The sequence below is a fragment of the Pan paniscus genome, chromosome 14 (genome assembly GCF_029289425.2).
Source record: "Pan paniscus chromosome 14, NHGRI_mPanPan1-v2.0_pri, whole genome shotgun sequence".
NCBI classification, from domain to species: domain Eukaryota; kingdom Metazoa; phylum Chordata; class Mammalia; order Primates; family Hominidae; genus Pan; species Pan paniscus.
Window position 1 is genome coordinate 93263262 of NC_073263.2, and position 17965 is coordinate 93281226.

The 17965-nt window shown below is 37.8% G+C and overlaps 1 protein-coding gene across 1 annotated transcript in view; it reads left to right on the forward strand.

The window, feature by feature from the left end:
* GPC5 (glypican 5) overlaps positions 1–17965 on the forward strand; it is a 1460504-nt gene that overhangs the window by 316295 nt on the left and 1126244 nt on the right. Inside the window, exon 4 of the mRNA XM_063595839.1 lies at positions 17219–17352. Coding sequence (XP_063451909.1) covers positions 17219–17352 — 134 coding nt within the window. The remainder of the gene's footprint in view (positions 1–17218; positions 17353–17965) is intronic.

A 17965-nucleotide genomic window follows, 5' to 3' on the forward strand; every position in this document is an offset into this window, starting at 1 on the left:
CTATCACAAGGACAGAAAACCAAACACCTCGTGTTCTCACTCATGGTGGGAATTGAACAATGAGAACACTTGGACACAGGGTGGGGAACATCACACACCGGGGCCTGTCGGGGTGGGGGACTGGGGGAGGGATAGCATTAGGAGAAATACCTAATGTAAATGATGAGTTAATGGGCGCAGCAAACCAACATGGCACATGTATACATATGTATCAAACCTGCACGTTGTGCACATGTACCCTAGAAGTTAAAGTATAATACTAATAAAAAAGAAATATTGCTATTTAAAAATACCTGTTAACTGTATTAGGTAAAGCATTTCCAGTATATATTTAACCAAGAAGCCCATTTTTGACTGAACAAGTTATGGATTTTCTGCTAAAAATACTTAGAAAAATGCTACTCTGAGGTACGTTTCATTACTTCTCAAAGTGGTCATTTTAATAATTGTGCATTATTTCGGGTTTGGGTCACAGCAAATTTATTTTGGGGGATGTTGAAGGGAATGTGGCCTAGTATCTGGCTGGGTAGCTTCAAGTTTATGGCTAGGCCATTGGCAGCTGTGATCATCCTCAGATGGGTCCCCCACATTAAAGAAGGATTGGTCACGCTGAAATTTCCCAAGGACTCTAAGAACACGGTTCAGAAACTGAATCCCTTTGAAAAATCTATGTGCATTTGATTGAATTAGATTTTTTGCAGGTGCAGCAATGTGAAAATAGGACTAAACATTATCTTGACCTCCTAAATGTGGTTTATTTCCAGAGAGATGAGAGTAAACATGTCTCAGACAAATATCTTTGTCTGGATGCTATGCTTCTAGCTTTATACCAAGCAACCATTTTATTCAATGATTTATCCATATGCACCGAGAATTATTATATTCACAAGGACCATTAAGATGGATTCTCTAGTTAAGAGCATACATCAAAAGCAAAGTTGTTTCCAGTTTAATGTGTGTGTGTGTATATATATGTGTGTGTGTGTGTATATATATATGTGTGTGTGTGTGTATATATATATGTGTGTATATATATGTGTGTGTGTATATATATATATATAATTTGAATATATTGGTGTTTCTCACTAACTTGGGTGAAAGTATGAATCATAAATATTTTTAAAATCCATAATATGTAATATGGATTAGAATGTGATATCTTCGTCATTTGTTGATCAACAAACAATATAATCTATGTAATTAAAATGCACATCACAGTCATCAGTGATCTCTGATAGAGTGTCCTTCATTCACATTGGAAAATCCGTAACCCACAACAGAAGATAATACAGAAAAGCTTTCCACCCCACGGCCTGGTGTCGTCTGACTTTGCTATTGGCTTTTTCATACACTGATCATCAGCTGAGTAGCCTTAGAACAAAGAGGTATTAGTAGTATCACAAAACCACTCTTACCCTGTTCAGAGACAATAAAGGACACTCCTGGCCATAGTTTACTAATCCGCCATCTTAGAATTATTAAGGCTGTTGAAAAAAAAAAGAGATCATGTTAAATGTAAGAGATGGATGAATACAAACAAAAATAAAAAACAAGCGGCCAGGTGCGGTGGCTCACGCCTGTAATCCCAGCACTTTGGGAGGCCAAGGTGGGGAGATTACCTGAGGTCAGGAGTTTGAGACCAGCCTGGGAAACATGGTGAAACCCAGGCTGTACTAAAAATACAAAAATTAGCTGGGCATGGAGGTGCACACCTATAATCCCAGCTACTCAGGAGGCTGAAGCACGAGGATTGCTTGAACCCGGGAGGCGGAGGGTGCAGTCAGCTGAGATCGTGCCACTGCACTCCAGCCTGGGTGATAGAGAGAGACTCTGTCATAAATAAATAAATAAATAAGTCACAAGCCTTCATATTATACTACAAGCCAGCAAGATTTTAAAAATGAAGCCACTAAATTTATATTTATGAAAAAATTGAAAGGAGTAAGGAAGTGCCCCCCATCCCCCTTTAAAATACTTTCTCGAATGCCTAAATAGTCAGACTTGGCCAGATGATGATAGTAACTGTATCTTCTCTTCATCATTTTCCACCGTTCCTAATATAAAACAGAACGTGGAAAGCAGTCATGTCTTTTCTCCTTTCCTTTCCCCTCATTTTCTCTACCTCTGATGATTTCAGGCTTTTGGGACATAAAAAGTAGTTTATTCCTAGGGTCACTTTAGAGACCCTTGTCACATCAGCCTGGTAGAAATTGATTTCTCAGGTTCAGTTACCACCTTGTTTATATGTATCCAAGAAATCTCTGAGCACCAGCTTTCTACTTGACACTTTCTCTCAGAATGTCACAAAGACTCTTTAAAACCCAGAAATCCAGAACTGAACTCATGGTCTTGTCTCCCGAACCTGGTTACTCTTTAGTACATCCACTTAGAAACCTAAGAGTCATCCTTGACACTTACTTTACCTCCCACCAAATTTCCAATCCTGATTCCTATTGATTTTATAACCTAAATATGTCTCAAATTGGTTTGAGTTGCTCTTTTATGTAGCCAACTATCATATTCTTGCTTGGAGATGATTGCAGGTAGATATGTCCTAGTTAGTCTGATCTCATCCAGTCTCCCTCTCTCCTCCACTGCCCTATCCCATCCCATTCCATCACCAGAATAACCATTGAACCTCAGAGCCTCAGAATAACCTTTCAAAAACTCAGTGGTAACCTGATTTTCTCAGGGTCTAATTCCTTCCATGGTAGGCTTGATTAATTTCTTTAATATAATCATCAAGACTATTTATCTGCCTTTCAAATTCTCAGTCCTATTCTCTCACCAACAACTCCCCTCCTTCCTTGGTTAGCCTGGAGTTATTTTATAGACTTTAACCCAACAGTCAAATTCTTGGGACTTTACTATATTAGAATAAAAGCACTAATAGTTTTCAAAGATGCAGAACAAGGTTGTTTATATTTTCGGCAACATTCAGATCACAATACTGGAAAGAAGTAAATATCCAACTGGGGGATTGTTGAATACATTAGGATACAATCACACACACACACCGTGGAAGATTATGCAAGGTTCATAAGTAATGCATTCAAGCTCTGTCCATTGATATGAAAAGATTTTGATGTCGTATTATGAGACTGAGAAAGTGAAACAAATCGAAGCACATATAATGCCCTATTTTTGTAAATGATTCCATTTTAAATATACTATCTTTATGTTTAGAAATAGATACTATATATAAATGTGTGTAAATGTGCTTATGTGAAAAGTACATGGACATGTGAACATGGAGAAAACAGAAAAGAATGTGTAATGATTTGCTGTACCTGATTATCTGGGAAGGACAAGCTGTGAGTCGAGATAATAGGGAGGACAGGAGTTAGAGAAGCAAGCAAAATAATAGGAAAAGTCTATGGCATTAAAAAAAAAAATGAGAACCCAGTGATGCAGGACAGGTGAGGCCCCAACTGGGGCTTAGGCTGGGAGGGTTTCTTGCTTTGCCCGGGAAAGAACTTAAGGGTCAACCCACGGTAGAAGAAAACAGCTTTTTTGAAGCAGCAGTGTTCCAGGTCCGGGGGTGTTACAGCTCAGGCAGTGTTCCAGCTCTGTGACTGCTCCTGCAGAGCAGAGCTCCTCCATAGGCAATGTGTTGAGAGTAGCAGCTCAGGGCAGTTCTGTAAGTCGTGTTTATACCTACTTCTAATTACATGCAGATTAAGGGGTGGTTTATGCAGAAATTTCTAGGAAAAGGGTAGCCATTTCTGGGTCATCTGGTCATGGCTGTGGAAAGAGGCAGCAGCTCCAGGGTGTTGCCAAGGCAACGGTAAACTGACATGGCACACTGTAGGGGTGTCTCACAGAAAGCTGCTTCCATCCCATCCCTGTTTTAGCTAGTTGTTAATTTGGTCTGGTGTCTGAACCTGGCCTCCAGAGACAAGTTCTGCCTCTTACTTCACCAGGATGTATGATATGATCCTGTGTATAAAACATTATATGAGTATGTATATGTGTGGATATCTACACATACACATAGATAAATTATAAAACATATTTGTATATATCTACTAATTGCTGGATATATTCTTGAAATACGTGACATTTAAGTGACAAAATCTGTCGTGGAGAAGTATAGAGTATAATTCTAATTTGGTAAAATCAGACAAAAAAGAACAAAATGTAAATACATGTGTTTGTAAATGTGAGGATAAGGTTATAGAAGGTTGGGTCTTGGCCAGCTTGCTTTCCCTTCTCTGTCAACATCCACCATTTGGGATTGCTTATGTACCCTTCCAGACATTTAAAATTCATTTATATGTATAAATAACTATAACAATAGAAATATGTGGTATTTTAATTTAAATACCACAGATGATACCTTATCATTTTCAGTTTTTGTTCATAAATTATCTTGAAGTTTTTTTTTTTTTTAAGATAGGGTCTCTCTCTCTCTCTCTCTCTCTCTGTGTGTGTGTGTGTGTGTGTGTGTGTGTGTGTCACCCAGGCTAGAGTGCAGTGGCTTGAACAGGGCTCACTATAGTTTCTAACTTCTAGGCTCAAGCGATCCTCCCACCTCAGCCTCCTGAATAGCTGGGACTACCGGTGCACAGCACCATGCTCATCTTGTTTTTAAAAAATACTTTTTGTAGAGACAAGGTCTCACTCTGTATCCCAGGCTAATCTTGAACTCCTGACCTCAAGCGATTCTTCCACCTCAAATTCCAAAAGTGTTGGGATTACAGGCATGAGCCACCATGCCTGGCCCATCTTGATTTTTTTTTTTAAAGATTACAAAGTACATAAAAACTATATAACATACTATCGATTTTATAGTCATTGAAGAATGATGGGCATTAGTTTTCAGTTTTTCATTATTCAAAATAAATGATCTATTGAGCATCCTTGTATATGCCTCCTTGTTCTTAAGTGTAGTTGTTTTTTTAGGTGAGCTATGGTTAATGAGAATTACTGCCTGGTAGAAAGTATACACTTACAAACATCATAAAAACAGCCAATTCCCCACCTCCACCTCATTAGAGGATTTACCACTCTACATTCACAGTAACGTGAGAGACTATTGGTTTCTCATACCTTGACAAACAATTGATACTGTGAATATTTAAATGTTTTTCTATTTGGTTGGATGAAATTATATTTTTAATTTCAAAGATAAATATTGAGGTTGATCAGCTTTTATGTTTATTGCCATCTGCATTATATCTGTGACTTATGTATTCATATCTTGTGTTCATTTATTTTTTATTTGGTTATCTTTTTCTTAGTTTTTCAAATATTCTGCATAATAAGCATTTGTCTATCAAATATGTTGAAACTCCAGTCAGCAGTCTGTTTTAACTGCCTTTCTCACTGTGCAATATATGACACATGAATGTGCGTGGAATGTTATAGGTAAGTAGATGTGAGGAATGACAAAGGCAGAAAAACTTACAAGGTCTCCATGCGATCAGAAGGAAGGCATGATATTATATTTGAGTACTCTAGGAAAGGAGCATTTAAATCGTCTCCTGCATTGTCATGTGACTATTTCCAACAAATGAGTTATTGAGAACAAAAGTATTAATTCATTTGCGTAAATGGCTATTAGCTTTGTTCTGGGGACTGGGAGAGGGATTGGTAGTTACTGAGAACAACTGTAAACACGACCAAACAAAATACTTCCTCTACTCTACTCCACATTGCTACAGGACAAATCCCACCGGGGACGTGCAAACCACATGCTGGCAAGGTTGATAAATAAACTCAAGTTGAGAGATCGAGAGCAATTTAATTTCATAGGTGATATTTTAAACACATCTGAAGAAGTGGAAACAGGCAAGGAGAAAAAAAGAAAAGTAGAGACTGAAAAGTACAGGGTGACTCCGGAGACTGTAACACAATTTAGCTGAAGTGTAGGATACTCAAAGTGGAGTGCTGGGAAATTTCCAGCTTCAGCTGTAAATTCACATGAAATAATTTGGTTTGTCCTCATTAGGAGATGGGAAGAACCACCAAAGGCTTTGGTTCAGAGCAGTTTGATCAGAACTGTGCTTTAGGAAGATTAATTGGGGGACCTGGAGGGAAGGATTAGAGCTGAGAGAGTGTTGGAGAGAAAGTCGGCAAGGTAGCCCTTCCATCTATCTGAGAAGAGCTAGGGAAAGCTCACTCTTGAGTGAAGGAAATTCCAGTGCAGGAGCGGGGAAGTGAAAAGGCGAGATACCTGATGAAAGCAGAACAGCCTTTGCTTGCACAGTTTTTTTTTTTAGACGGAGTTTCACTCTTGTCATCCAGGCTAGAGTGCAATGGCGGGATCTTGGCTCACTGCAACCTCCACCTCCGGGATTCAAGCGATTTTCCTGTCTCAGCCTCCCGAGTAGCTGGGACTACAGATGCCTGCCATCATGCCCGGCTAATTTTTGTATTTTTAGTAGAGATGGGGTTTCACCATATTGGCCAGGCTGGTCTCGAACTCCTGACCTTGTGATCTGCCCACCTCGGCTTCCCAAAGTGCTGGGATTACAGGCGTGAGCCACCGCGCCCGGCCTGCTTGCACATTTTAAACCCCTAGCTGGTGCTGTTTCTAGAGCATCTTCATACATTTTCAGCTTTGGAAGAGTAGAGAAAATATGGTCATATCGATTTCTTCTCCATTTTGCTTTTATCTAGTTATTATTTTTAAAAAATTGCTTTTTCAATGTAGGATTCTTACACCCACTGATAAATGAAATGGTCAAATTTTGATTTTACATGTCTAGAGATATTACTTAGCATCCCACTTTCCCCTAATCTTTTTTTTGTTGTTGTTGTTGTTGTTGTTGTTGTTGAGATGGAGTCTCTCTCGGTAGCCCAGGCTGGAGTGCAGTGGCGCAATCTCGGCTCGCTGCAAGCTCCGCTTCCCGGGTTCATGCCATTCTCCTGTCTCAGCCTCCGGAGTAGCTGGGACTACAGGCGTCTGCCACCACGCGTGGCTAATTTTTTGTATTTTTAGTAGAGATGGGGTTTCACCATGTTAGCTAGGATGGTCTCAATCTCCTGACCTCGTGATCCACCCGCTTTGGCCTCCCAAAGTGCTGGGATTACAGGCGTGAGCCACTGAGCCTGGCCAGTTTCCCCTAATCTTAAACTTGCTTCCCAGTGGCTTTTTTTTCCCTTCTCTGTGGTTTCTCACAACCTCAGTATTGATATTGTAGTAGCTGGCTTTCTTCTCTTGATGAAGAAGAGTTTAGTAGTTTGTGGTGCTACCTAACTCATGAGGGTTTAAAATATCACAAAGCTCAATGGTCATGTGAGGAAAATTATTATATTTTCTTGGACACAATATTTAAAAATGTGATTGAATCAAGCTTTCCTGAGTATAACCAAATTAATAGCACAGTTTGGAATTCTACCCCCATCTGCATACTCTTGCCCTCAGGGTAGAATTCCTCTCTTTTCTTTCCACGAATTATTCAGGGTTTATCTAAAGATTTCCCTGATGACCCTGGTTCCCAGTGATTTTCTCTGGCTCCTATACCACTCATGGCTTATAGCATTTCTTTGGCACATACTTTATACCCCATTGAGATGGTGTTTCTATTGTACTGAAGTTAACTTTATATAATTATCAATACATTTCATACTTAGAAATTCTACCTCCCTAACTAGATTATAAACTCTTTGAAGATAAGAAATTAGAGGGCAAAATGTATTTTATTTACAGTTTTTATTGCCATTATTGATAATACTTTACACAGTTAAAGAGAAAAAAACCCCTACATTTATTTATTTATTTATTTATTTATTTACTTATTTATTTACCAAATCCTCACATCACAGCTGCGTGTGAATCAAGTATGTCTATTTTGCAAATGTCAAAGGATGGACAGAGCTTGCAAGTGAATTGATTAAGGTCAATAGCATGTGTTCTAGAATCTGCAGTTGCCCGTTTGCTCTGGTGAGTCAGCATCCTGCTGACTGCTGCCAAAGTCTTGGCCTGCCTCCACAGATGTGCAAGCTGCCATGACCCTCCAGCCGCCCCTAGGTCCTTGAATATGTGTGCTCTGACTGCTAGGAGGAAGTCTATGAAGCCTTACTTTCCTGTTTATACCAGTGACCATCAAGAGCTGAAGACTTTTGCATTATCCAAGATCATTATTCCAACCTGTGTGTCTGATTTCTCCTGCCTTCCCAAATCCAACACCAATACCTGCACTATCTCTGAAATCTTCAAGTCAGATATCTCACATTATGGTCATTATTTCCTACCATTCCAGCTGACTTACTCCATTATTTTTACTTTTATTCAGTTATTGACATGATATTCACAAAACAGATCTATGGTTTAGGAAACTGTTTGCAATGCAATTTTAATTGAAAAAGAAGAATATAAAATTGTCATGTAAAAATTGATAGGAAAAAGACAGCTAATATAAAAAGGGGTGATGGACTTATGGGTGTTTTTGCCAATTTTAGAATAAAATGTATTCTACTCCTTTATTTCTAATTCCAAAATCACTTTATCTTATGGAAATGTTCAATGTACTTACTCTTCTCCCTCATTTTTTTTTTTTGCTCTTATTTCTCTCTTTACCAAATCTCCATTTAGATGATCTAGTACCTTCAAAGCAGGTGAATACAATTCTAATCAGCCTTGGATAAAGCTATAAAGAAAGGCATGTCAAATTCAGGTTATATGTTTAAACTGCATGTCTCCCTGACACTTCCACACTATGGAAAATGTTGTCTCACTTGTTTTGCAATAGAAGTATTTTGGATCAAATTATATGAAACGAGGTCTCTACATTAAAAATATAATCATGTGGTAATGGCTACTGTCCCCCCAAAAAACAAAACAAAACAGAATCTCACTAGATTCCATCCCTTCTCTAGGCTTTGTCCCATAAATCTGCCTTCTTTCTCCAAAATTCCGTGAATGATTTGTGTATTTCTTATTTATCTTTATCTCTTGCACCCCCACTGATCACTGTGCTTTCTTACCTGACTCTGTGCTGAAACTACACTTTCCACGAATCACTGATAGTCTTCTTCTGATTAGAGCCAATGATGAATTTTAGTCTTCATTTTACTTGAATTTTCAGTAGCTTTTGAAACATTTAATCATTTAATCTTTAAAAACAACAATAAATGCTTTCTGCATTTGTAGTTTGAGATAACTCACTCTTCTGAGATTGCCTTACTTCTCCTTGAGCTTCATCTCAGAATCATTTTCAACTTCCTTTGGTCTCCACATCTAAATGTTGGAATGCCCAAGAATCAGTCTTCAGCACTGTCTTTCCCCTATGCTCATCCAACTGCCTGCTGTTGAAAACCACATTTTTGTACCTTGCCTGATCTCTCCCTTGAGCTTTCAGTTCAGGTAACTAACAGCATATTGGACAGCTCCTCTTGGATGAGTGATTGTCATAGGAAGCCAAATATGTCCAAGAGAGACTTCATTTCTTCCCAAATCTCTTCCTTTAGTCTTCTCTATCTCATTTAATGATACCTTCATGTGCCCAGTCGCTTCAGACAAAAGATACCAGAGATTCATGAATCTTTCTTTCACTTGCTATGTTTGATCCACCCCTCAAGTTCTGCTGTCTCCTCCTTCAATAAATAGATCCAGATAGATAGACAGATAGATCCAGATAGATCTTCCAACTGGATCTCAGTCCTCATAGACCACCCTTAGCAAAGGCAACATCATCTCTCCCCTGAAACACACTCAAAACTTCATAGCTGGATTCACTATTTTTATCTTGTCCATTTCCTTCCTTCCTTCCTTCCTTCCTTCCTTCCTTCCTTCCTTCCTTCCTTCCTTCCTTCCTTCCTTCCTTTCTTTCTTTCTTTCTTTCTTTCTTTCTTTCTTTCTTTCTTTCTTTCTTTCTTTCTTTCTTTCTTTCTTTTTTGGGTGGGGGGACTGAGTTTCACTCTTGTTGCCCAGGCTGGAATGCAATGGTGCAATCTCAGCTCACTGCAGCTTCCACCTTCCAGGGTCAAGCAATTCTCCTGTCTCAGCCCCTTGAGTAGCTGGACTTACAGGTGCTTGCCACCACGCCTGGCTAATTTTTGTGTTTTTAATAGAGATAGGGTTTCACCGTGTTGGCCAGGCTGGTGTCGAACTCCTGACCTCATGCGATCTGCCTGCCTCAGCCTCCCAAAGTGTTGTGATTACAGGCGTGAGCCACCGTGCCCAGCCTCTTGTCCATTTTCTTATGCCCTGTGCATACATCTCTCCAAATGACAGCCAGTGTGATATTTTTTTTGAAACATAAAAGAGATCATGTTACTGCCATGCTCAGAATTCTCCAGTTACTTCAGAGCCCACATAGAACACAAATTTAGCCCTTGGCAGAGCATGTGGGAAACTACCCGATGATCTGGCCAGTCTGCCTCTTGCCTCATCCCCCTAGGCTCCCCAGTACTATGTGGCATTTTTCAGTTGCAGTGGCCTTTCTTTCTCTTCTATTTTAGAGTTGTTCTCTCTGCATATAAAGTTTTTCCATGTGATCTTCCCATGGCTGTTTGTTAACATTATTCGGAACATAACCTAAATACTACTTTCCAAACAAGTAGAAAATAGTATTTAAACCAATTGACCACCTGGCTGGAGCACCCCACCCCCACTCTACCCCATTCCACTACCAATGATGCATTTTTAACTAAATAACATTCATCAAGACTTAAAGTTGTCTATTTAATGTCATAATTTTAGTTTTCTCACTGGAATATAAGCTCCTAGAGAGAAGGTTCCTTGCTCTATTCCCATCTACTACAATAATGTCCTACCAATAATGAGGGCTCAGTGTATTGATTGACATTGTCATCTGCAGCTAAACAAGAACAAAAATTGATTTGGCTTTCAGTCTTTGAACTTCCTAAACAAAGGCATCTTTAAAACTGGAAATCAGAAAGGAAAGAAAAAGAGAGAAAGAGAAAAAGGGGAAATAATTGAAATCCTTGGTCAATTCTCAGTATCTCTATTCCTGACTTTGAGACAGCTCAGTCTGGACAAATTAGTCTACAATTATGGGTTGGTTTTCCATTTCTTATTTAACGACATTGGCACTGCAGCCTCAGCCTGGTGGTTTTACATAAAAGACTAGATTTTTCTGAAGATTTCTCATATCTAAGCACTTGTCACTTGGGCCTACAAGTTGGATTTTCCTTTAAGAGCCTGAACTAAATGCTTTAAATGGACCCATACAGTAAGTTTAATTAATAATTATGAATAGGAATGAAATGCAGAAGCGCCCTCTGGTGGTTTAATATATAGGAATGCAAAAATAGCAACGTGGAATCAAGATTCTTTTCACAGTGGGGCCAATAGGAGATTATTAAAATGTGCTTCTGCTTCTCCCTGTCTTTCCCTTCCTCTGCCTCTTCCTCCTTATTCTTTTCCTTAATTCAAAATATAATATGAGTTAGAATGGGAAAATTTATGACAATATCTAGCAGAAATCCATGTGGAGAAGCAACTTGTGGAAAACTGAAAGGATCCATGCCTCCAAGTAAACACTTTAAACAGAAGACCTTCTTTACTCTTTGCTAACCATAGCATAAACATGCCTCTAATTCTTGCCAAGCAGAGATAGTATGTATTTCCTCTCTTACTCAACCTTAACATTACTTTATTTGGTTTTCCCCAAGAACTGGGCACCTTGTACAAATTTGGAATTTTCCTTATGGGTAGCTTGTTTAAAGGCAGTGCTTTATGGAGTCTTAATAATTTATAACTTCCTATAAATATTCCTTGTTGCAATACTAGAATGTACTAGTGTTTTAAAAGTGGTATTATGGTTATAACTTTTATATGTTTTCCGTACCTGGCTTATGGAATTATTTGTACCTTGAATGTAGCATATCTACTATTTGGATGGCAGTTGTTCCATAGTTTTAGGGCATAATATTTTGTAATCACTTATTTTTATTTATTTATTTTTCATTTCTATTGATACAAATGTAGCAACATAGTAAAAGCTCTTCTCCTCCTCCTTTTTTGTGGGGTGGGGACAGTATATTATATGAGTTCTCTTTCTCCTGCATCTGAAAGATTTTCCTTCTGCCATTTACATTTTATATACATTTTATGATTTCATCTATTTGCGTGGGTTTAATTATTGGCTCTATGCATGCGATTCTATTCATTAACTTGGTTTTGATCTCCAATCTATTATTTAGAGCTGTCTTTTAGAAATTACCTCACAATTAAAGCTCAAAATGAGAACTAATCTCTCCCTCCAAAAAAAAACAGGTACACCATAAACTAAATTTGTTCTACCTTCTAACTTCCATATATCAGTGTCTGGCTCTTTAATCATCCCGATTACTAGGTTTAAAACCACCAAGAGCTTTAACTTCTTCATTCTTACCTTATATAGGGAGTCAACCCCTAGTCAAATACCATTCATTGCACTCATAAAGGAACTTTCCCTTTTCCTCTCTGATTTCACTGGTTCTGAGTTTATTCCAATATTCTCTTACCTCACCTATTGGAATAGTCCCTTTGTTGATTGCAATGACTATAGCAGATCTTTCTAAAACAATAATTCTGTTCCCTTGCCCATTAATTATTAATATAGTATAATAGTCTGAAAAATAAAATCCAAATCTAATGTATCTGGGACATTACCTCTGCCCCCATAGTGACCTGGCCCAGCTTACTACCTTCCTAAATTTGTTCTCATTGAAATAAAACTAACATCATGGACTTTCTCTCTGTGTTGAAGAATTAGCTTCTCCAACACTGAGAAGAACAGATTTGTGGGAACAGATTTTACCCCTAAAATCAGCCAGCAATTTTAGAAACTAGTTCTCAGAATCATAAGGGAACTGAACATGAGAAAATAAACTCAAATTTGTTGTTATAACAGAAAAAATTACCAATAGCATAGTTCCTCTGGACAGTTTAAAATTAGCTTTTAATATAATGATATGAGTTATTTAATATAATGGAGCACAGCACATGTGTCCACAAACTACTTTGTTTCTTATTTTATTTATGTATCATTATTATTATCAAGGATACATGCAGACTCATGCCTTATGTAATCTATTAACCGCCTCTCTGTTAACACCAAGCATCCCAGATGTGGCCTGAAGCAAAGCAATCAGTTACCCTGACATCTAAGGGACTGTGAAGTGAGCCTGTGCCTCCTCCTCTAACCCAGTGTGCTTAATAATCACTTGAACTACCTCCTTTTTTTTTCAATTTGTAATTTCCTTTTCAATTTGTAATATTCTAAACATTTTTGCTTTTCAACTTGTATTATTATTAATAAACATTAAGGAAGTACTATTGCAAAAGAAATGGAGACTATGGGGTGGGCACGGTGTCTCATGCCTGTAATTCCAGCATTTTGGGAGGCTGAGGTGGGAGGATCACTTGAGGCCAGGGGTTTCAGACCAGCCCTGGCAACATAGTGAGATCCCATCTCTACAAAAAAATAAAAGGATAAAAAATAAGCCAGGCATGGTGGCATGCGCCTATAGTCCAGCTACTCTGTAGGCCAAGGTGGGAGGATTGCTTGAGCCAGGGAGGTCAAGGCTGCAGTGAGTCATGATTATGGCACTGCACTCCAGCCTGGGCGACAGAGTGAGATCCTGTCTGGAAAAAAAAAGAACGAAAACAAAAACAAAAAGAAAGAGGAGCTCCGCTTTTTGAGTCAAATGAAAATAAACAATTTAAGTTATTCTTTACAAAGTTTTTTTGTAAAATGCTTTGAAAATCTGAACATTTGAATAAGACTGAGTGCACAGTTGGGGGAGGCTCTAAAGATAAGTTTGTGCTTTTGCACGTAGTGCCAAGATTACAGTGAGAATGGGGAAAGTCAGCTAAGTGACAAGCAGTTGTTGAAACAAATACTTGATCAGGATGGTGGAAGTGATATGGGCTAGGAGCAACTAAGAGAGTCATTTCAAGGTGAGATGGGAACTTGAAAATCAGTGGGAAGCCTGGGAAGGAACTGAAAACTGGAGTAGATAAGCATTAGGGAGGAAAACAATTTTTTCCAAGACATTTCAGACTGATTGCAGGGGAAAATGGTAGAGACCAGGGAGGAGAATTAAGAAGGAAATTGCAGTATAAGTCAGAGATGAAAAATTGTCAACGTGAGTGTGAAGGTTTTTTCAATGGCAAGAAGGTACTAGTATTGAAAGGTGCCACCCAAATTGGCTCACCTCTAGGGAGCTGAGGTGACAGGGTAGTGTCCTGATAACAGATGGTTTTCCTTTTCTTTTCAATAAAGTATGAAGTTAATCTCCCTCATAGCAAGTCAACAAATATAAGGGCTTTGAAATTTACTTGCATTTATTAGAATCAGCTATATATGCTTGTATCTTTGGATACAATCAAAGATACCTTATAAGTCTATGGCTAGAGCATTTTCTTTTGTATTTGAAAAAATAATTGCAAAGATGATAATGGGGATAAAGGTGTTGCAAGGCTGGTATTTTTCAGCTCTTAGTCTGCCTTCCTAGGAAACATGTTCAATAAATAGCAGTTACAATCTGAGGTCTGACGAGGGAGGGACAGGATGAGATAAGATTTCTCTGAACTCATAACTTCAAAGTCGTTTTATTTTCTTGAGTTTCAAAGATGAGAAAACTAAGATACATAGAAGTTCCATAACTTGCCTCAAACCCTATGACAAGGCACACTGGATCGTGATTGCAGATTCTGTTTCCCTTCCTCTTTGCTTCTTTATTTCAAACTGTTCTGTGGTGTGGCCAAATAATCTTACTCTATCCACTTAAAACCACTGTCAACTTAGATCGTCTTCCTTGGGTTCTTGTTACTAGGAGTTGTTGATGAACATACAGCGAACATACTTTCCTCATTTTTGTGAATAATTTAGCATGTTTCTAATAGATTTATACTTCACTATCACTATTTTTCAAAGTGGAAATTCACTTTGAGCCTTTTACCACCTTATCCTTATGCTTCTTTTACTTCTCACTGTCAATCATTTGCCCGGCCCTGTTGACTTTGCCTCTCTTCTATCTGTAACTCATGAACACTGTCACTACTGCAGTTCAAAATTAAGATTTCTTATTCAGGACTACTTGAAAAGTCTATTAACAGTTTACTTGCCTTGAATGGTTTTCTCTCTCTAGTCCAACTTCTACAGTGCGGCCTCATGCATTTGCTAAACTTCAGCTGTGGCATTTTACATTTTGAGCAACCATCAGGAGCTTTTATCTAAAAAATAAAGCTCCTTAGCCTGGCATTTAAAGCCCTCCAAAATCTTTTCTCTGACTTACCCTTTAAATATAATTTCCTTTTATGCTTACCAGTTAGGAACCCATCTTTCCAAGCAAAGCAAAATTTTGTCAATTGTCCATGTCAGCCTCATGTTTTCTGGTACCTACCCTCTGAGGACTTTTCCTTTGCCCATCATCACTGTTCTTTGTTCTGAGAAAACTCTCTATCAAATCCATATCCAAGTGCTACTCTTGTCCCTCCTGTGCGTCTCTGAAATCCACTCCTTCCATTTTACTGCTTCTCTGCCTACTTCCGGCCTTGACATTTTCCATGGGCCTGCTGAAGGACCTCCCTTTTTCCTCCGTCTGCACGGCTGCTGTGATGAGTTTTCTCATGTGGAAATCTGAAGCAGCGCTTTCCCTGCTTGGAAGCTTTTGCCTGCATTCCATTTGCTCTCACAAGTCCTTTAGCTCGGTATCCAAGTCATACGATGGCATGTTTATGTCTTTCACACCAGCCTTGCCTCTTGCTACACCCATTTCTCACGCCATGTACTTCTTGTTCCAAATGCACAGTGTAGTTGCTAGAACCATGTGTTACAACGTTTTGACATCCTTGTAATGGGTTGCTCTTGTCATGTTATATGACAGTTGCTATTTTACCTGTGTAACTTTCATCTCAACTGTGTACATGAGGCCATGCCTTATTCAGATTTGTATCTCTAGCAATTGACATAGTAGGGTATAACAGATATTTATTTTTAATTTGATTGAACTGAAATAAACCTCAACATATCCAGGCTCAACAGATGCTCTAAGTCTCATCCCGATGGGTAGTAGCCTTTCCCGGGGTAGTCTTTGCTGATATCCTTCTTCACCCACCACCCCCACCGGGCAAGGATCCCACCTCTCTCAGACATCCATTGTCAGCCTCACTTTTTTGACACATACAACTTGCATTTTGATGATTGGAAGGATTCCTTTATTTCTTTCCTCTTAAATTACAAGCTCTATTAGGAGAAACTTTAGTTACTCATATTTTCCCTATTATAACATTTAATATATGTGCTTTGCAAATACTAGAAATAAAATAAATATGGGTAAAATAAATGAAATGGATGCATAGCTTCTTCAATACTCATTACATGGAAAATCAAAGAAATTTATAACTTTAAGGGAACTTTGGAATAATTTATTCTAACTTCTTCATTGTGCACATTAGGAAATCACATTCAAAGAGGTTCTGTTATATTTTTAAGGTCTCAGTGTAAAAAAAGGAAAAATTAGGACCAGAACCAGAGTCTCCTGATTCCAGGCAATGCTTTTACGTATTTCCAGTTATATTACTCTGCCTTTTCAATTATACAAGGTATCATATAAATCTTTTTGATGCTTTATATGGTAAAATAATTACTTAATTTTTTCAATGATAATTATATAAAATATACAGAGCTCTTTACTAGATAAGTATTAAAGAAACAATACATTTTTCAATGGGGATAAATTATTTTTTAAAAAATACTGTAATAACACCCTAAAATTACACCAGACTGAAAAAGAAGATGCAGAACTATTATACAAGGAGATCTTCATATTCAAAATATTCATCGTCATTTCTAAGAAAGGACATTAAGAAGAAAACTACAAAGATATTTGCTTTTGGCCTTGGAATTCATTTAGAAAAGGATCCCATATTCAACAGCAAGTTATTTCATTTTAAAATAGGACAAGTATGTGATTAGTTATACATATAAATCATAAATAATATCTATTTTGGTAAAGTAATGTTACACAAATAAGTCAGTTTATTAATATAGTTGTCTGATTTTGTGTATCTTACACATGTATACTGCATACCACATAAATGTCCATGACATCCATTTATCATTAGTGCCGTATTCAGATAATTTACTTTCCTCTGTTAGAAAAATTGACAAACATTGTATATACATATTATATTTAAGATTAATATTGAGGTGAAAGCAAAAACATGTCATTGTTTTGGGCCCTATGAAACATCACATTCTCAGAAAGGTGGAGTATGATTTCTAACTACCTTTTAATGTTTTCTATTTAAAAGGTAAATAGGATTTGTGGCCGCCCTGTAAGAACACCCACACAAAGCCCCCGTTGTTCTTTTGATCAGAGCAAAGAGAAGCATGGAATGAAGACCACCACAAGGAACAGTGAAGAGACGCTTGCCAACAGAAGAAAGTAAGACATTTGTTTTACAACCAGAAAGAGAAAAGAAAGTAAGCCAGTAATTTTACAACAGAATAGAACGTATTCAATTAAATAGAATAAAATTCAATATGGACAAAAAAAAGATCAATATTCATTAACTTTAAAACTCAGTGGCTGCACCTGTTCCATTAATTTGGAAGACAGGTTCAACTTATAAGACCAAGAAAACTTTTTGTGATAATGGAACATTTCCATAATATAACATGGAAGGTCATGTCGGGGGCCCTGGGCACATGTGACATCATGCACTTAAAATGTGACCAGTGTGACTGAGGATTGAATTTTAAATTGTAAATATGGCTAGTGGCTACTGACTGAGGATTACAATTTTAAATTGTAAATATGGCTAGTGGCTACTGTATTGGACAGTGAAAGACAGAAAGATAATATATTTACATGATGTGATAGGTATTACTGATTGTTTAACATATATTTTAAAAAGTTGAATAAAAAGAGGTTTTCATACTTTTTACATGAAATGCTAGAAATGGTTATCTGTTGATTCAAAATAATACACATTCCATAGGGCTTGCTAACTCACATTTCTACCACCATGTCCATCATATTTCACAGGTTAAATTCA